The 21,370-nt window shown below is 46.2% G+C and overlaps 1 protein-coding gene across 1 annotated transcript in view; it reads right to left on the bottom strand.

Annotated features, from left to right (window-relative positions):
• Positions 1–21,370, bottom strand: part of CTIF (cap binding complex dependent translation initiation factor) — a 207,081-nt gene that overhangs the window by 102,550 nt on the left and 83,161 nt on the right. Inside the window, exon 6 of the mRNA XM_067316080.1 lies at positions 20,977–21,052. Coding sequence (XP_067172181.1) covers positions 20,977–21,052 — 76 coding nt within the window. The remainder of the gene's footprint in view (positions 1–20,976; positions 21,053–21,370) is intronic.

The following is a 21,370-nucleotide window of genomic DNA, read 5'->3' as shown; positions in this document are numbered from 1 at the left end:
GTCAGCCATGACAACTCCAAAGATACAGGGATAGCTCACGTTCTCCAGGCACCACTCAAACATTGGCCTCTGCCACTACAAGCATGCACTGCGATGGCTTTTGTGATGACTGTTGTGAACTGGGTGAAGCTCTTTCCATTCATTTCACACAGGAGAAGCGGAGGAGCCTTCAGGCTGTTCCTCATCAGAACCGAGTGGGAACAAAGAAAAGCCAGTGACCAGAGCAACAAAACATGATAAACAAAACCAACTGCTGGATATTTTCATGTGCCAAGTGACAGCACCACGGGCTTGGCTTATTGGGATTTCTCGGGCCACTTTACGTGTAAACAGTCTGATGAGCATTCACAGCCGTGAAGCCCCGAGAACGTTTATGGGCTGTTAGCAGTACGGAGTACTTGCGAGGATTTGTGATTTGAAAGGCATTTGCACTGCATGCTGTGCTGCCCCTCCTTGCCAGGGCTTTTCCAGCGCTGTCATTCAGTGAATGAGACCTTCTTTCTAGAAGGATCGAGCATGCATGACAGGCTCAACTCCAAAACTCAACTGTTGGGCTGGGAAAGGTCTGAGATAGACCATTACTTTACTGACAGATTCTTTGTTATTATGGCTCTGCTTAAAGCCTGCAGCTGATGTTTGCAGAGCTAGTTGGAGACCAAACCTGCCCATTTTCACCTCTGCTGTTTGAACTGTTCTGACCACCAAATGGGGAGCACAACCCTGCCATGAGGCTGAGCTATCCACCCGCAGAAATGGCTAGCAAATATCCAAAGTAAACATCTTGCACACAACCCACACACTGAAAGCCACGCAAAGAACAGCCTTCTGCTACTACATACTGCATTTATGTTCCCCAAGGCCAACCCTGTAGCAGGGGTCCCCTGGCCTCTAACGAGCCACCGATCACTGATAGATCATTATATATAGCTACACCAGCGCCCAAGAGGCTAAAAACACACACAGTCCTTCCTCCTGCCTGTACCTCCGTTAGGAACGAAGACAACCTGGCAAACCGGGACGGTTAAAGCCTGACCTTCGAGAAATCAATTCATCAGATGTCTGTGCGGGTGCTTGTGTCTCTGCACTTGGCAGCCTCCACCTTTCTCTCCTTATCGACGCCAAAAACATTCATTTAGCATCCATGGCCTTTTGCCAGGAAGAACGCCACACTAGGAGCATAACCGTCTCCTCCACTTCTCAAACAAACTGAAGCAACAAAAGCGAGGCTCTTCCTCAAATGAAAAAAAAAAAAATTGAAAAAAAAATTCCCACCAGCTAAGAAAAGCTGGAGGTTAATATAAATTCCATGGTTTTGAGGGGGAAATGGAGCTGCATTCAAAGACTCAATGGCTAACCACGCTTCCTTCGTCTGGCAACTGCAAGCTCCGTGAGTAGAGTTATTGAGGAAGTTAGATGAGCGCTATATTTGTTCCAGCTGCAGATTTCCCTTAACCCCTGGTAGTGGTGTTTTCAAAAAAACAGATTTTGTTTTCTGATGCTTGCTTTTCATTTTCATGCATGCCACGTTACAGCTATTAGCTTTAATTACTGTCATTCATAGATTAAAAATAATGAAAAAACCCTTGCCATTCTAAGAAATCCAGGCTGGATGAGCAAAGGGGGGATTAAAACAAGGCTTTCAGGAATTAACTTGGAACAGGAAAGAAGAATATAAAGCCATTATAAAAGCTTGTGCTAATACGGGAGTCCTTTTTGTTGTAAGTGTTAATGCAGCCATGCAAATTCTTATGAAGATTTATTAGTCAGGTCATATAATCTGTTCTCCTTCCTCTTATGATGATGAAGTCAAGGCTATTTTTCTCTACTAAAATGTTTTTCTCTCTCGGTTAAGACGAATTTTTTTCCCCAAGACTGTTTGTAGGATACACAAGGCTAACTTTGAAGCTGATCCCTTTATAACAGTGAAATACAGAGACACTGAAATTAAGATAACTGTTTAGAGACTAAACTGTTAGGATTCTCCCTATGAGGAGAGTATATGCAAGAGATTCTCAGTACTGTTCCTCTTCATGAACCCAGTACTGCTATAATATGATTCACTGTCCCAACACAGGTAGAGCATCTTACCTTTCTACTGATTTCCTCAATGGGACTTTAGCTCACTAAAGCGTTCACTTTATGTGAATCTGCTCCTAAGTCTACTATTTGCCTTGGCCCTCAGCCAGCAAAGCACTTAGGCACATGCTTAAAGTTAAGCACAAGAGTAAACAGATTGAAGTCAGTAGGACTTAAAATTAAGCACATATTTCAAGGATTTGCTGGATAAAGGCCTTAACCCTGGTGTGCCACGTTTAACTAGGATGACTCTCAGCTTCTTAGCTCCCCCCTTTCCCCAGCCTCCTCTCAATCAGACCAGGCAACAAACGGTTTCTGTTTTACTGATATGTTTTGCTACCACGCTAAAAGTTGGCTTTAAAGAAACCTTGTCTGGCCTATAGGCAAAGTATGTCTTTCTTTAATTATACCTGCCTGTGAAATACCTTCCAGAAATCTCCACCCAAACAAAGCCTCAGGAAAGGAAATAACGGAAATTCTTGATGGTTTCCATGGGGGAAACAATCCCAACCAGTGAGACAAGGCGCACGTAAGATGAGGCTGATGACTGTTCCTACTGTACATGATTCCCAATCCAGAGAGGTTCCTGAAACAACCAGGAGAAACCCCTAGGTATTACAGGCCTGATCTCTCAAGACAGAAACTTCTCTGAACCTGGCCACTGGATGTGGTTCTTAGCATGTCTCGAGTCCTGCCTTGCCACTCTGGAAGAGTGTCTTGGTGGACACATGGAAGAAGAAGAGACACGTGCCAACATGAAATCCATGAAACCACCATGCTTTTCCCCATTGAGAACTGCAGCACCCAGCAGCCAGTCTTCCAAGAGGCCACAAGGGGTGGAGGTGTCTCCCAACCACCTCCATAACTCTTCTTCGTCTGCCATGCTTCCTTTTGCAACGTGACCTGTAACTTTTCTGAGTTGCAGCTACACATTCCAGGACCTGGGGTCTGTCAGGGCTGCATGCACGTGTGCTCTTCCGGCAGAGTGAAAGCACTCCGGCGCAGAGAGGCAACCATCTAAACAGACAGCACAGGCAAAACACAGAAGAAATGGACAGAACACACAAGCAGAAGACTGGAAACTTAGACACAGAAGATGAAGATTTGCTGTTGATTTCTCCAGAAATAGGACTGCTCTCAGCCAGGACCAGCAACTTGCCCTGACTTGACAGGAGGCTTGTGGAACATCACCAAAGTCCAACTCCCATCCCTTACCCGTTCCCATCCAACTTGCTCTTAACCACCCTCTGCTGCACTTCCATCTGCTCTCAAACAGTCAATCCTTCCCACCAGGGTATGATCATCTGATTTGCCTGTGCACAGTAATGACAATAAATAATCAAGTAACTTTGGAAAAGCACCTGTGAAAGATGCCTGGCTTACTCCATCCAAACTGCAAACTGTTCTAGGTGAGCACTAGATCATTAATTTTCATTGCAGCATATGCAGAAAGATTTTATTGCTAAAACACCTCTTTCTCTTTTGTCCAACCTCATGTCAGGAAGGCTACCTCAGACCTCCCAGAACAGGGGCATGGTTGTCTTCTGCTGCACCGCAGCCTAGCCCTTCCTGAAGCCAACTTATTCTCAGAAATTGAGGACTGTCACAAGAAATTCAAGTATTGTCTTGTATGCAAATCATGGAATGAAAAGACATGGCAAGCACAAAGACAAACAAGCCAATCTGCTTACACTTCAGACAGGAATGGCAGGATGGTCAAGTAGTCAAGGAACTCTTACCTCTAATGCAGTATGTTCCCAGCCGGTTACACTCACAGCCCTACGAGCTACCGGTGATGTGAGGCAGAGCATACTGGTTACCCCCCTCCTTGTGTTTACACCTCCTGTTCACAAATGGACATGCACATCACACCAAGCACAGTTTTCAGGCACTGGCCAGGGGCCTCTGTGGACTATTTATTTCCTCTTCCAGGCAAGGAAGAGCAGCAAAGGAGCTCTGCCTTGGAAGCATGCATTTCTGCAGTGTCACACTTCACTTGCTCTCCACCAAGGTCAACGTAGCCCATGCTATTATCATTTATTATTGGTATTGCTATGCTGTTTGGAAATGCAACAGAAACCTGGGAACTAGATGCTCTACCCAGAGATCAGAAAGCTGCTCCAGGGTGTTTTGCCAAGGAGAAAGCAGTATAATACTGAAGCCCAAAGAACTGGCAGCTTACATTTACCTTCAAAAACAGGCACTTGTAAAAACTAGTTTAAATAAGTCTGTTTGTCTAAGCGTTTATAAATTGAACTAAGAATAGTTTTCCTGTCAAATAAAGGACCCTTGTAGTGTGTGTAGTCCCAACACTGTGGCACTGTAGGACGGGTGTGAGAACCTGAATTTCTCCCCGGCCCTGGGTTTTCCCACTGTGCCCTCAAGATTTCAGTATTCAGGCAAGATGTTGGGCAACTCCCCGTCATTTCCCCTGTCAGGGTTCCTGACCTCTTCCAGTTTTCTGTAGCCAGGTTTGGCTTCGCTTCAGCCCCAAGACACAGAGTTGCCTCTCTCAGCATCTGGAGAAGAAGAGCAGTTTCCAGGCGTGTGCACATAAACACACAGACACCCATCATCACACAGACTTGCAGACGAGGGAAGAGTGGAAAGAGGAGTCACTGTGGTACTCTTCAGATCATGTCAGGTCGCACGTACATTTGAAGTTGGCCACACAGTTCTCAGCAGCAAGGAGCAATCCTGTAACAGCTACTTCCTCCATCACTTGCAGAGCCAATCTTCAGGAAAGCTCTGTAGTGCGAGGAAATCCTGACCATCACCACCAAAGCATTATCGACACAACAAGGAGATAATAACGGCAGGAACTGCCTTGCAACAAAATCACCATCGTGATTCATGCTACTGATTGGTGCCAAAGTCCAACTAGCAGTCTACTCTGTAACAGAGCGAGAGGAGGTCACACATGCTATTAGCTGATGATTCTGCAGGAAAAGAGGTGGGTTACTACAACTTGAGGAGCATCGTACAATCCATTCCACCAGGAGGATGGATCTTCACTGCACAAGACAGTTTACTGTTTTTAACTCACCTTCTCATAGAAGGCCACAGAGCCCACCTTCTCCTCATGGAAGGTAGGTGCTATCTAACCTGGCAGACACCATGGCTGTCTGGTTGTCACCTGGAAAAAGTATCATCACTCAGGTTGGAACAGAACCTGGAGTGGTCTACAAGGGCACTCAGGGCTGTTTCTTGATTGCTCGGGATTCACAAGAAAATCATAGAAACCATAGAAGCACTGTGATCTGTGTATTACCCCCCACAACAAAGAGACGCAGGCTGCTTTGCAGAAAAAAACGGACCTGTGTGCACAGCTGTGGGACATGCCCTGTCAGCACTTCTCTCAAGATCTTTTACTCTAGGGGTTGCTGTCTTGGATCTTCACGGTTTGTGATTCATGTCCTAGGAGTAGCATTCAGGTAGTGAAGGGTGCTACCTTGAAAATTTGGGCACCAGCAGACACTGCTTAATCCCTGGAAGATGCTCAGTGTGGAAAGCAGCTGTGCCTCTTCCAACCCTATCCTTACTAGGGAGCCACACAGCAGCAGCATACAAGATTTGCACATGTCCTACGAGAGCAGAAGATTCCCACACCCTGGATAATCAGAGAAACAGTTCAACAAGAAGCTCCTGGAAGAGGTCAAGAACTGGGGAGACATGAGGGCTCACCTACCCTCTGCAGGGTTTTGGCAGCACACTGAGAAGGCACTGGGAAAGAAGCTGCCATGGAGCCTTGGAGAACCTATGCCAAAGACGGAGCATGGTAGGGCGATACTTGAGTGGTGGGTGCACTAGATCAGCTCTGAGAAATACCCCTCAGTACCTTCTCCAAGTGCTAATGCTGAACCATAAATAGAACACTCCAGAGACTTTGCTTTTTTTTTTTCTTTCTTTTTCCTTTTTTCTTTTTTTTGCAACTCAGGATTACTAAATTCGCAGAACTGTTCAAGAATCTTTCTTTAATGTCACATGTGTGGCTAAACTCCCTTAGGCCCCAGCAGAAGCAGCCTGGGATATTTGCACATACCCCGCACAATGGAAGGAAGAGGGTGTAGGAGGGAGGATCAGACTGCTGACCCCTTTATTGTTCTTGGGCCAGAAGAAAGCTTCCTCCTGGCTTAAGAACCACTGTGCTGAAAAAGTTTTCCAGCCAGACCGAGTCATATGGAGTCACTGGGGGTTTTTTTTTGTCTCTCTCCTTCCCCTGCCTCCCTCTTTGGTCAAGCGACGGGGAGTCACAGGGTTGTGCTCCATTCACAAAATACCTGCTGCACATCACGTAGTCCTTCCCCCCGACGGCGGGGAAAGGCGCTGTAACTCAAGCAAACGAAAATAAACCATTTTTCTCCACAGATTTGAAAAAAAGAAAGGAAGAAAGGACCCTGCTCCCAGACTGACGCCTCCAGCGTGCGCGCACCGGGGAAGGGGTAGGCGGGGGGAAGCGAGACAACGATATGAAAGAAAACAAAAACAGCAAATTCTGCTCAGAAAGGATTAAATGGAGGTTTTCCAAAAAAACACCCCGCCATTATATAATGAGGCTTAACTCAGAGTCACAGGGGTCACACGATGCAGCAGACTGGAAAAACCAAAGTGCAGTGTAGCCTTTTAATTGTTAAGCCAACCATAAAAAAAAAGAAAATAGAAAAATGATACTGTGATTGTACAACAAGGTGGCCACTCACACACTAATGCTCTAATTTTTTCCCCTTTGCTCTTTCTGGCTGGAATGCCCTTCAGCGAGAGTTCAACTTTTCCCCTTTCTGATTTTCTGGTCGGTGACCTATTTTGTCTAGACGCTTCTTGATTGAGCCGCGGCCTCCTCCCGATTTTGGCCGCGGGCAGCTGCGCCCAGGGAGCTCCCCATGCCGAGCACCCGTCAGCGATAGAGGCAAGGGCTGCTGCTGGGTGTTTTGCAGCACTGTTGTTAGAGGAGATGGGGAAGGCTCGGCTCCATTTTGGTAGCACCCAGGACTTGCACTAGTTCCTGAAGACTTAAGGCACACATAGTTGTCTCTCATTCAAGACAAAATAAAGAGGTCTTCTTGCTGGATGACAGCTAGTAAGCAGATGCTTCAAGTACAAATCTGCTCTTGGAAATGGTTCTTTCAACTTTGCACTGGTGATCCAGGTACCAAAATCCATGCTGCACACAGGAGCCCTCTTCCAGATCAAAATCTGTATGCAAGGAGATTATTTTTATCATGCCGGTTACATCCAAAAAACCTCAACTCTTATCAACAGTGGCAAAGCACCCAGCTAGCCCATGGTCCTCTCTGGTTCTCCATAAGCTTTAAAATGAGTCAATCGCCAAACCGCTGGAAACATCTCCTTGAAGTTCCCCCATCCTTGATGTGCCCTAACACCCGCAGAGCTGAGCAGCAGGGCTTCCTCATGGCTTCCTGCTGCACAAGGTTCATGGACTCATCAGTGTGGACGGGAAACGAGAGAAACTGGAAGAAAGCTTTAAAAGGGATGTCCTAGCTCTCTACTTTTTGTAAACAGCATGGGCAGAGTGACTGCAGCTGACCAGACGTCGCTATGAAACACTTGTGACACACCAGTGAGGCACTTGCCAGGGTCGATCCTGTCTCCAGTGCAACTTACAGCCTTCTGGGACTGAGTCCCTCACTCAGCACCTGCAGGGTGCCTGCACAAGACCAGATCTGCAGAACTGTTCAGCCCTAGTCTAGCTCTCTACACAGTCAAGTTCTGGGAGTTTTATTAGGGGAAAAAAATCACCACATTTTTAGTAAGTTTAAATATTCACTCTTCAAATACACCAAAAAAAGGGAGAGCTTAGCGTGATGAGGAACGACAACGTACAAAAACCCATTCCATATCCTCTCTTTCAGGGAGTAAGTTTCTTCTCTCCCATACGAGCTCTGTTTCTCTTGTCCAGCACACGGGCTCTTTCACGCGCCTCCAACTGCAACAGCAGAACTGGCGGGAACCAGCACCCACGAGGAATCCCCATTCCCTAGCAAACCTAGGGCAAAAAGAGACAACACCTTTTTCACACCCTATTGATCAGCAGCTTCCGTCAGGCTGGAAGTCTGGATGCCATCCTGGGCCCGCATTTGCTTTTAAATGGTAACAAATGAAAACCCACATTTCACCTTTGGTTTTTAAAAACTGGCTATCCTTGCCAAATACCCCTTAAATAACAGCAAAGAACATCTCATCTTTAAAGCTGCTGGTTCAAATAATACCCATGTAACTACCGACCACAAATCTTTTCATCCTTATCCAGTAACTATGAAGTAACGCAAACTTGAGGATCTAGATGCTTACGTTTTATTTATTTATTGGTAGCCCCAAGAGGAAGGCTGGCAAAAGTTAAGCATGTGCAGCCCACCAGATTTAATGAATAATGTCATTCATATGAGTGTGATTGAGCGAGTATTGGAGGTTTCTTGCCCAAGACCAGCAAACAGATGCAATCTATGTCTTGTACGATATCTGCTTGTTTTGCTCAGCCGAGCGGAAACAAACTGCTCCTGTAAGCATACATATTTTCTTTCCGTTTGGAGAGGGCGCCTCAAAAGAATATACAATGAGAAATGAAATAATCAAGCGGGCCACAAAAGCAGGAAGAAATGAAGCTTTATCATTCTCTAGTGGTTTCTCTGCTCATACATTACAGGAATAAAAATAAAAAAAAAAACAAAAACAAAACGAAACCCAACAATGAGCAGTTTCTTCGTGGCAGTACCAGCAGGTGAAAGGCCTGGCTGGCGGCTTTAGCCTGAGGCATGAACTAACAACCTTAATGAAGAAGCGCGACATTCCCAGGTCACGCTCAAGAGTAGAGGTACAGAATAAAGCAAGGGCTCCTGTCCTCTGCGGGATCCTTCCTGGCAGGCAGAGCAGGCAGCCGAGAACCTAGATGAACAACTCCAGAGCAAACAGGGATGCCGAAAACCTGGAGCAGAACAACTCTGCTCAGCTGGGGAAGCATCAGCCACGGGGTTCGCCTTGTGCAGCCAAGGGCTGGGAATCCAGAGTGGTCTCTGAGCTTTCCTGCAAACTCTTGGGGAGACCTTGAACACCTCATTTCTGCGCTCCCTGCCTCAGTTTCTCCATGCATACGTACAGAACAGCTACCATTTTGCTGCATTTTGCCACATCACGTGTACATTTGTATCCGTGTCCAAATACGGTCCAGCTAGACACAGGGGGAGCAAGTACACATTCCTTTTGCTATTTATATTAGCCCAGATTAAAGCCTTTAACCCCACAATTCAGTGCAGGAATTTCAAAGATGGCACGGACTTTCCTTTCATTGACTGTCTTACATTCTAACGCTCACATATCCGAGCGGCTGCTGCTTTTAGATCCAGCGGAAAAGTGCACGGGGTAGCTCAAAAAACAAACAAACTCCAAAGGTATTTTTAAAATTGTAATCTATAGACAAAAATTTAGGGACAACATGAACACAGGACTAGGAAGGACCTCTTGGGTACAGAGCTCAGTCCCGTGCTAGCACAGGCAAGTACATCCTATAATTCCCTTAACAAACAATCTTTATTTTCCCCGTGAAAGACACACAGGCGTCATGTGCAGCAATAAATTTCCTAGCTAAGGGGCAATCTTTGACCGAACTACCTTGTCTTGCAATAAACATCTATCTTGCTACTAAATAGCTATATTTACATCTATAGCTATATATATATATATATATATATATATGTGTATGTCTCCAAGCTGCATGGCACGTTCAACTGCAGCACGTAAGTGGATTTACTTACCTGCTGGCTACAAACAGGAAACTTGTGTTTTAAGAACCTCTGGTCTCATTTATTGTATCAGTTGCTATTTCCATAACATCAGAGGAAAGACTTTAGCAAAAGGAGGGAGCATCTTCTAGTTAAGAATTAGTTTTAAATGCTGCAGGAAACATTAACCTATTATTTTGTCAGACAACGGATGTCATATTAGCAGAATTTTTATGAAAAGCTATGTTTTTATGCTATATACGTTCCTCTGCCAATGGGAACATTAGCACGTCTCTATTCTTGGGTCCTTGGAATGTCTACTTTTTAGAAAGAAATTCCTTCCTTCCCTTTATTTTGTTAAAAAATTCAGGCCTTTCATGGTGAAAGGGGGAGCGGATTATGATGTGGAAATAGCCAAGCCATAAGAAGTATTTGACCGACCAAAGCGGTATTGGACTTGCATACGGGATCTTTAGAAACCTGAATTTTTCTCTGCTACTTTTATAACAACTTTTTAACTTAAGCACTACTCCCCAACTGGCTTCATGAAAATAGTCAGCAGAAATTCAATGGAGTGCTGAGAAAGACCTCTCAGATTTCTAATGAATCCTCCGGGAAAACAAAGGAGAAAAAGATATATCACTCTTTAGAAGTTAAAATAAAATTCAAGCAGCTTTGGGGGGGGGGGGAGTCTTTTTTTTTAATATAGTCTATAGAAAGGACAGAAAAGAACAAAATAAAACCTTTCAGGCTTTCTTTAGATATTATATAGGTGCAGAAAAGAAATCAACTTTTTTTTTTTTTTTTTTTTTTTTTTTTTTTTTAAAGTCAGCTACAAGCCTGAGAAAAGCCTGTGTTGTTCTTCAGTAAGTTTAAGCCAGAGTTTGATGCGGTGATATTTTAGAGCCTCAAACATCTACAGGATTGTTATTTATACGCCAATACTAGTCCCCAAATCCAAATCAGCTAATTCCCCAGAAGCCCGTGGTTCTCAGGTCTAAAACTATTTGTGCTCTCCTTAAAAGCAACATAAAGTTCTTCTTCATGCTGCCAGGAACAGTTCTTCCCATCCAGCTCTCAGATCCTCTTCTCTCATCTCCTCGTGGCCCCTGGCCATGAAGCTCCACTCCAGAGAGGGTGCACTCACACTCCCACTTCCCCTCAGCCCCACAACTCGGCTGCTTCACGTCTACCCCTCGGTCAACCAGGCCAAAGCACAAACTGTAAAGCAGCCCAAATTCCATCTATTCATTTTTTTTTTTCCGCAGAATTGGCACAAATTAGTGCCTGGCAAACTACAGCCTAAGGAAGAGAGGTGCTCCAGCACCAAGCACCACTGGGCAGGTATCCATCTCCCTCCTGCTGAGGTCTACACATCCTTCCATGTGGGATGGGGGCAACAGGTTGGATGAGGGACAGATGGAAAAAGTGGGAGCACAGATAAATGGCACTATATTCAATAGGTCAGGTTGTCCCCTGGGGAAGGGGATGGTGACAGTACTTGCAGCACTGGTCCTTGCGGTGAGCAACCTGCTTTGGGACTAAGCCCTGTCGTGGTCCTCCCACAGGACCAGAGTCTAGCATGGGATTTTCTAAAGACTTCCCAGAATGCTGGGGAGACGTGGCAACGCAAGGGAGGAAGGTCTCGGCTGCGTGGGTGTTGGAGAAATGTCCCGCTGGTTGCCTGGGCATCAGGTGCCGTCCGTGAAGGGGGGTGACAGCGCTGTCTCATGAAAGGCCGCGGGGCTCGGACGAGCCAAATGTGGGGGCTGCGCAGCCGCCCCAGGGCCGTCCTCTGCTCCGAGGCGGACATGTCTTTGCACCAAGCACTGATCAAGTTCAGCCCAAATTGCAGAAAAACACCTTTCCCTCTGTAATGCCGGCGCAGGGTCCCGTGTGTGCACCGCGGGCCGGGGGACGGACACGCACACGGGCCCTCGCGCCAGCCCGGGGCAAGCTGCGGAGGTTTCGGAGGGAAGGGAGAGCATGACCCCGGCGCGGGATGGATATAACCGTGGCCGCCGTGCACAGCGCGATTCGCTGCTTGGAAAAAGTGACAGCGGAGCCTGCCGCGCGGCTTCCTCTCCGCAGAGCTTTGTTTCGGGGCCGGAGGCCATGCTGCGAGGCTGGCCGGGGCCTGCACGGAAAGGCCGCAGTGCCCTCTAGCGCTGCACGGCGCCCGTCCCCTCTGCCACCAGTCCCTGTCCCCTCCGCTGCCACACGCCAGCGCCGGGGCCTGCGGCTCCCCGGCCCCTCGGCCATGGGTGCCCACGGCCTGCAGCTCCCCATCTGCCTGAATCTCGACTTCCTACAACCTTCAGGGGCTGCAAATAAGTCCCTCTCGCTCACTCTATCGATCCTTGCTCAGTAACTTCACGACCCCAAGGGCTCCCGTGTTATCGTTGAAACAAACTGCTTTTAGACCATGGCCCAAAAGAGAATTAAAAAAAATAAAAATAAAATCAGCTAGTCAACCCGAAGGAAGGTGATTCTGACTCACAGTGAGTTCATGAAATGCTATAACTCCTTGCAGGACTTTGTAACAGGTCTCCCACTCTTCAAACAGCAGAGTAGGTGTTGGGCCAGGATAACTGCATCGCTATCAGCTCCAGAAACTAGCTATTTCAACTAAAAATTAATTTCCTAGACCATCTGGCTGGGAAGAAACCCCTCCGAATTACGAGCCGAGTATAACTGATACCACTCTGTCTGCTTGCACTGGGTGACAGCCCGAAAAAAACAGCCTGAGAAGTGCAACTATTTCATTTCTTACAGTGTGAAACCAACTCTAAACTCTAATAATAATAATAACGGGAATGGCAAAGGTCTTGCTCACTTCCCTGGTGCTTCCTGAAACGACCATGTTCTGGAGCTCTGAATCCGCACAACCTCCTACACACAACCCTTTGTACAGTGTTATTGGACAGTCTATCATGTAGTATGGAAAACAACCATAATCTGAAACATCCACTGGAAGAGCTACCCCTTTTCTGCACCTCCAGTAAAAACCACTGGTATTATAACCTGATTGAGGCTCACAGAGCAACTGTGCTCTATTATGAGAGCCAGAGCTTGTCCCTTGAAAGAATATCCAAGCGGATGAACTGCATGGAAGACAAGCCAACCCTGGTCATGACTTCTCCTTTCCAACTCTTCGCAGACCATAACAGTCATCTGCCTTGCCCTGTTGATGACCTTAATGCTAACAAGGGAGTGACATTTGCACTGAAGGGGTGACCAAGTCAATCTGCTCACTCAGCCTGATCCTTTTCCCAAGGAGATGGTCATTGTTGGTTGAGTTAAATGCCGCACGAGATGGATCCCAGAAAGATAATACCTCATGGAAAGTCACAGCACGCACGCTTTTTCCCCAGCAGTGGAGATCCGACTTTCAATACATTGTGACCTATACTCAAGTAAACCTTGGCTTTTTGACAGGGACTTTCCACAGCAGTTTTAGTGGTTACAGTACTGGAAAGACCCTTGGGATACGGGAAGCTGGCTTAGTAGACTAAAAGTCTTCTCAAAAAACTGTGCCACGCTTGCATGCAACTGATTAAATTCAGCAGGATATGGGTGGGGAGGGAAGAAATCACTCCAGTTTGGGGCGCTCAGCAAGCTAGCATGACTTGGTCGTACACTACACTACGTGGATGCATAAAAAATGTCACGGTTACACATGATGAGTACAGGACTGGCAGGAGAGACATATTAGAAGAATTAGGGACACAGATGGGGCAAGAGCTCCATGCAGTACTCCCTTATTTCCAGTGGGAGAGGATGCCAGATATTCAGAGGTGAGGAAACCCCAGGTTTTGCAGTTACAGAATAACCTGCTCTGAGACGGCTACATGGTTTAGGCGGAGGAGGGCTTGTTTCAGGGTTTCTCCAGCAGTTGTTCACACTGACCCAGTCCAGCCTTGCCTTTTTCACCCCCCTTTGCAAATAAGGATGGCAATGGAGGCATGTGGACCCTGGCAGAAATGCACTTACAGTGTTTGAATCTTACACCTATGTGTGTCCCATCCCCACTGTTGAACACAACTGTCAGTTTTATGGATGGCGGTCACCTCCTCGCTCCGAGGAGAGCAGATTTGCAGCCCCTTGCCCTGGAAGGAGCGTGCACAGCGTGTGCATGCACAGGACCGGCCGCCCAGCACGGTAGCAGGCTCCCCTCTGCTGGCTGCTTCCAGCAATACCTCTCGGCAGCACGAATTACTCTTCTGGCTCCAGCAGAAAAGCAGAAAAGCTTTCTGATGCTGCCTAGCTCCCAGCCACAGTCCTCGTTTTGGTCTCTCAGATGACATCGGGCTGTGCCACTGGAGCTTGCAACACCTATAGACCCAGGCAGCTCTGGGAGCCAGGTGTGCAGGTCACATTTTGCTGCTGAGAAATAAAACCACCACACTCTGTCCTCCTGGCACCCAGGAAATCTCCGAGGCAATGTTGAGAGGGGTTTCCTATAGCAATTGCTGGCTAAACAGGGCGAAGCGTGTTTGTTAGCTTGCAAGGGAGTGCTGATGAGTGAGAAGTTGCTTAGCAACCTCAGAGAGCCAGGAGACATCATCTGAAAAAATCCAGCTCTGAAAGAGAAGGGATCTGGGCTGGTTAAAGGATTGGCTGCCTGGAGAACAAGGAGGAGGAAAGAACTGCCCAGAGGCATGACTAAGGCATCCTGGAATTCTTATGCTGTAGTAAAAACAGGACCAGGTAGCAAGAGGGGACAGGAAGAGGATGAGTATTGCGCTGAAGGGATTCTGAAGCTGCTGTATAGACGAGGTAGGTAAAACAACCCCACCAATGAACCATCCTGGAGCTCCACAGGGACCAGAGACCACTGTGCCACCCCAGCCATGGTCCACTCTAGGAACGTCAGGAATCTACACGGTCCAGGAGCAATCCCTCACACTAGCGCTGGACATCAAACTCTTCATCTTGAGCAGTAAGTCATGGAGAATGACAGCAGAGGAAATGCTTGCCCAGGATTCACTTTTCTCTCCTCAGATGCCTGGGTCAGCTTTATTGCTGTTTAGACATCTCAATGTCTAAATATGCCTACATCTGAGCTAGTCCCTCTGAGCTCCTTTTAGGGTTGACAGGTGTAGACACAGATATCCTTAGTTAGGAATCATCTGACCTTTTTTAGACACCTACATTAAGATGCAATGAAATGTTCCCAGAAGTGTCTATGTCTTTACTATAGCTGGAACCCAAAGTTACCGGCCCAAATATAGGCTCCTACCTTTACTCACATGAACTCTGCACTAAATTCTAATTTGACTTGAAAGTACTTGCCAATGAGAACAGGATCCCAAGGAGACTAAGCAGAAAAACCTATTAGGTGTCTAAATTTAGGTGGGATCCCAGCACAGTCAGGAATCATGATGCTTCTAAGCCTGCTTGGATGAAGCCTGGAATATAATGGTGACTACAACATTCATAGCATCTTCTCTACATTGCTCCTGCCATTCATTCAACTTCATCCTCCTTAGCAGCCGTAGAAGTTACAGAAAATATGTGAACGTAGACAAGGTCATAGCTGTTTTTTTAAATACCATACTACTGTTTTTATCAAAGCATTTACAACTTTATATCAAATAAGCTGGTCACCTCCGATGGACTGGACTCCAGATCACAATGGTTACCTCAAGCAGCAGTCACAGATTCGCATAATCACACAGCTCTGGAGTTGGCCCCTTCATTCTGCATTTAAGGAGGGCAAAAGTGAAAGAAAACTTTCAAACCTTTCAAAGGTTGTCCTTCTATGATGGTTCATATGTGCTAAAAGGAACACAATAAGCTACAGAGCCTCCCTTTTTCCTAAGAAGTTGCACCATTGCTTCTCATCCAACAAAAAGTTGAATGACAACTAGATCCATTAACTACGCAGAAGTGAAATGACCATTTATTATAACCCCAAATGCATCACAAAAATGGTCAAGAATCAGAAAGGAAACAGAAAGAGATGAGCTGCAAGCCAGCTAAGATGCCAAACCAAATGACATCAAAGCTGTGTCCATGCTTATCATAGAGAAACAAGCAAAGCAAAACACCCCTCTCAAGTGTATCACTTATTTCCTACATCTTAAAACACAAACCAACGAGAAGCTAGTCAATAAAGGCATGTCTGGACAGTCTGGGAGAGGGTAAGTCCAGCCTGGAGACATGAGTCTGGCAAATTGAAAGCAAAAAGCTGCAAGACGCCAGTTCAGCAACCCTCTCAAGCACTCGGCGTATTTGCCCCAAAACACTCTGCTTATGTCTACGAGTATTTACAGCATGTCCCTGTGACACACAGTCTCAGCTACCAGCTTCTCACCAGCTCTTTCTGCAAAAAGTAAAGATGCAGAGGCAAGAGTCAGATGTTTTCCTTGTAATTTGTATGGAGAAAGGAAATACATCGCTAAAGATCAGCAGAAACATATCATAACCCAGACAGGTTGGAAGCCACCAGCAACGTCTGCTGGTCTCTCTCAGCTAATGACACAAAAAGCCGGTCTGGTAGGCTTACAGAACTAGTACTCTGAGCTGCTCTCACATATGGACATCAAAGTACAACATTTGCACGTAGCCAACTGTATCACCACTATTCCAGCTTCTATTAACTGACAAATTGGATCCCTCTGCAACAGAAACAGACTGCTGGGCACCGGTTCTGACTGCAGTGAACTCTGCTTCATGATTACAGGCTTCCCCGATCCAGCCCAAGGGGGACAGTGCTGCTTCTCAGTCGTTTAAACAGGGAAAGTGCAGAACTTCTGCCTCTTCCTGCATTATGTGGTTAGTGGGAGACATTACGCAAGTCTGGATCATTTTGCCTGTTTAAATACAAGTGTAACGCTGCATTCAGTGACACAAATAAAACTCACTGCTGTCTGCTCAAAGCAAACACTTGCCAGGCCATGGGTGTTTGGAAAGGGGAGTTAGGTGCTTTGAGACACTCACATTTGGAAACTAAGGGAATTGGTAGAAGGGTGAGTGCCAGAAATGTCTTGACGAGACTCAGCCCCCTCACTGGTTGCTATAATGCTAGGTAAACCACCTACCCTGGTGTCACAGTTCCCGTGTGGAAAAGGGAAACATGATCCCAGCGAAGTACTGCCATACTTGCACACCACTTAAAGGTCGCACGGCCACATTACACGGGCCTTTCCTCCCACGTCCCAACACATTGAAATACAACTGTTCAAACATAACCGTTCCTGAAGATGACCGCTTTTCCCTTTAAATGCTCTCACTGTAAAGACTCATTCTTCTTCTTTAGTCTTTAGAAAACAAGTCAACAAGAAAGAAAGAAAAAAAAGGCAGGTAAAATACTGCATCCTATTTTTCTTGAGCTACAGCAGCCTCATGGGGAGGAAGGAGATCTTGTAGGCCATGGCCCCTTGGGTTGTTTTCTCAGGTAGGTGTAGAGTGTGCCAAGGGTTGACAGTCTACAGACTGTTTCCATCTAGGACCATGGCCTTCAGCTGTGACACTTCCAAGCCTGAAAACCTTCCCAAGCATTTGCCAAAGGAAGCAAAAGCAAAATGCACCGCGTAAGCTCTCCCCTACAGCTCCAAGTCATTCCTCCATGACACTGAGCCAGTTGCATGGTCTCCTCTGTCAAACTGGCTGACCAGCGAGGTGAAAACTGAGAGGCTGATGAAAACTGGAATGTGAATCTCAACTGTGCCTCTCCAAAGCAGACAATCAATCCTCCCTGGAGTGCAATAAAAAGCAGATGATATGAGTGGGGAATACCTATCTTCTAAAGATATTTTTTCCAAAGCCACATTTTGGCAGCACTTAGGCGAATTAGTGCCCAAGTCCCACTAGAGACCCCTGCGATTAAGGAGAGATGAAGAGGTTATGACTCATGAGCGGAGCCAAAATAATGACTTCACACGCACTCAGCCATCGCAAAAGCAAAGTAAAAAGCATTCGCTTAAGTCACATGCATTGTGTGAATGAGATCCTCCGAAAACAGTGGCCGTTGTTATCCTCAACTGACTGTTATTTACAAGAAAGCAGATGCCCACCGCATGCACAATCTGTTTTATAGCTGGTTTCCAGCCGTGTCAGTGTTATCCCAAGTATTGTGCTAGCACAAAGGAAGGCACAGGGCCACTCCCATCGTGTTGCAAACTCATTCATTCCCTGATTGGAACCACCGCGCTGGAAGCTTTCCAAACAAGGTCTACTTACTACCAAAAACACTCATGCCAGTCGAACCTTGAAAAGATGGGGCAGGAGGAAATTTAAACACAGAAATGGTCAACACCGTCAAGACGGAATTGGGAATGCGGCGATGCAGAGTACGGAAGCGGTGCTGGATTCGCCTGACTCTGCATGTCCACGAGATGGCAGAGCGTACCGTGCCACTTCGCAGTCCGCCAAGAGCATCTCTAAGGAGGGATACACACACACCCTCTAATGTCAAAACAATAGGCTGGGGACAACCTTTTTTTCCCTCAGACAGCTATGAAGAAAGAGAGTTTGGGGGAGGTTATTTTGCTTTTTATTTTTACGCCTTTAAATAATATCACCAAATCCCACAGGTTTTCCTTGCAACATTTTGTTAAAAACTATTGATAGATTCCAGTAACAAAACTCAAATTTACATCTTAATGTCCAGACATCCAGAGCAGTCTGCGTAACCCCTGGGAGGGGCCACTGGAAATACTAGCTGAGATACAGATACAGACTTGGGTGTATCCCAGAAATAAGGTCCAGTGTATGCTAGCATCAAAGGAAACCAAATTTCTAAAGCAACCAGTCAACAATGATACATCAGGATTAACCCAGCTGTCAGGAAGTATTTCACTTGTCAACACTGAACAAGATAAATCCTCAACAATAACTACGTGGCTCTTAGTTCCCACATGCACTACGACTGTACATGCCTAGGTAAGCCAGTCTCTGAAACAAGGTAGCATTTACTAACCTGCCCAGAAGCACAAACAAAACACCAAATCAAACATAAATTCCACCAGGTCTTCAAGGCAAGGCTTAGAGCTACCACACTAACAATTAAGATCTGCAAATAACACCGTACAACTTCGAGATGTGACTAGAACCACTTGACAGATACAGATTCTCCTTTTATAGTGGTATATAGCAGAATTAATTCACTGAATTCAATGAACTTAACCTGGTGTCACAACAGCATGAGAGGATAACTAGACCAGGAAGACCTGGCTTACTTAGGAGTTGTCAGTTATGAAAGAAGTTAAACTCTGCAGAAGAAGAATGTCAACTCCTGGCACAGAATACGAGAGTTTCTTCCCTGAAAGAAACTTCTAATAGTTTCTTCTAATCTTTCTTTCTTTTTAATAGTTTCTTCTAATAATGCAAGATGCTGTGAGTAAAAGCTCACTGCAGCCTGCCTGCTCAGCAAAGGACTTCAGAGTCCCTCTCCTGAAAGGAAATGGATCTGCACCCTGCTGCCTTGAGCCACAATTCACTTACCGGGCCATATCCTTATTCCTTGCCTGCCTTTTGCCTCCTGTCCATAAGAAGCGGTCTCCTGCGTAATTAAGAGAAAGTGTCATCCTGAAGGGAAAATGCCATCCTAAGATTCCGCACTTCTGTGTTCGGCTCACCCTGTGTGACCTCAAGTATTAAGTTCTCTAACTTCCCTCTGCAGACTGCATTCCTGTCTCCTACCCTCCCGAGGGCCAAGTTCATCTAATAAGAGTCCTTACAAGAAGAGGGCCAGGGTTCATCACCAAACAGCATTTTAAATAAACCTTGAAATATGCAGCACTGGGTACAGGCACAGACTGTGACCCTGAAAATGCAGTCCCAGGATGTCTGGAAACTCCCTTCAACTCTATAAGTAAAACATTTTCAATCATTCCCCAGGGAAAATAACTTCATTTTGCAGAATTACCGGGGTCTTTACTGTCAGCTAACCCTGATGTTTTCTGCCTGTGACCTAAAGTCCAGACATACTGAGTACATAAGAGACTAAGCAGAGAACAGCTGCATGCAGTGCTTCTCTGTGCCAAAGTCAGCAGTACTTCTCCACTCTTCTCACTACTTTATGTATTCATTGCCAGCTAGTTCACTCAAAAGAAATAGTAACACGGATCATCACATGACTTGAAGGATGAGCAAGGCTTTTTCTCACATGATGCATGAGCAAGAATCCCAGCAGGCTCTTGTTCAGAGCTGAAAACCGAAATACTACCACAGTACATGAGATGTCTCAGTCCTTCCCTCTGAAGGCAAAGAGGAGTCGTTCTTAAGACCTAAAGGTGACCTCAACAAGAAGCATGCTGAGCACCTTCAGAAAGGTACACAATCCAGGGTATTCAGCTCCTTTCAGGATTGGGGCACAGGAAAGAGAAAGGCCGTACGACACTGACCAACTGGCCTACTCAATGGGACTATTTAATTGAAGGCCTCATGCTACTACTCCCCAACATTCGAGTGCCAAAGGTCATTTAACCAGAGCTACCAAAACTGACCGAAGAGGACAGATCTGGAGGGAAAAAAAAAAAAGTCTAGAGGTAACTTATAAGTGAATAATCATTGCATACACACACACATGCACGCTTCAGGGTGGAATCATCTGAATCAGCACAGTCATTGATGTCTTCTTGACAGCAATTTATTTTGGAGCTGGCAGGAAGCTTGCTGCATTTCAGAATCTCCTTTCCTAAAATATGAACTCTGTGTGCATGTATGTGTGTGTATATATATATATGTGTGTGTGTGTGTGTGTAAGTATGAAAGCCATGTATAATACACTGTCCTAAATGTTCCACCTCACAACAAAGCCTAAACTATAACTGCCCTTGCCTAGGGGTGAGGTTTGAAGGAAGGCTCGCTGAAGCCACAAGCACGATTCCCTCTCACAAAACCTAGAGGACCATCGCTCAGGCTGTCCAGGGTGCTTAAGAAGTTAAGCCTCAGGGAAATCAACGGAGTAACAGTCTTCCAGGATCTCGGCCATAATTTCTTAGCTGGAAGTAGTGGTGGACCCAAAATTTTCATAGGACTTAGCCACCAAACGGCAGCGAAAGTCCCTTTTGCCCTCGGGCCACCGCTGCCAGCTTAGCCCACTCACCTGGCCCAGCAGCTTCCCCAGCCTCCGGGGACTGTTTTGTAAGGAAAGGTAGCAAAGGGAGCTGTTAGGGTACAAGCAGTACCGCGGACCGGCGACGTTTATGACACCTACCTGCCACACGGGAAGGACTTTCTCTATGTCGTTCAAGTTGATGCTGTCGCCATCCTCATATTTCCCTTTGCCAAGCCTATGGCAGGAAGAGAACAAACAAAAGCATGTGAAACATGCAGAGGACCCTCATGAAAATAAAGAGGCGCTCTGAAATGAATATGCCTCCAAAACGCTCCCACGTGGGCACAAAGCCATTCCTACCAAATGAACGCTGTTTGCAACCCCACCCACCAGCACCAACAGTCACCCATTTGTCAGAGCATTAAAGTGCTCTTACTGTGACCTGGTAGCATCTCCTGGGAGAAAACCTAAGGCAGTCTTGAGCACTAACGCTAGGTGATTCAAAGGGAGTGAATTCCCAGACCAAGTAAAACGAAAGCCACATCCCATCCCA

Source organism: Apteryx mantelli, chromosome Z, assembly GCF_036417845.1.
Source record: "Apteryx mantelli isolate bAptMan1 chromosome Z, bAptMan1.hap1, whole genome shotgun sequence".
NCBI lineage: Eukaryota > Metazoa > Chordata > Aves > Apterygiformes > Apterygidae > Apteryx > Apteryx mantelli.
This window is presented reverse-complemented; position numbering and strand designations above follow the sequence as displayed.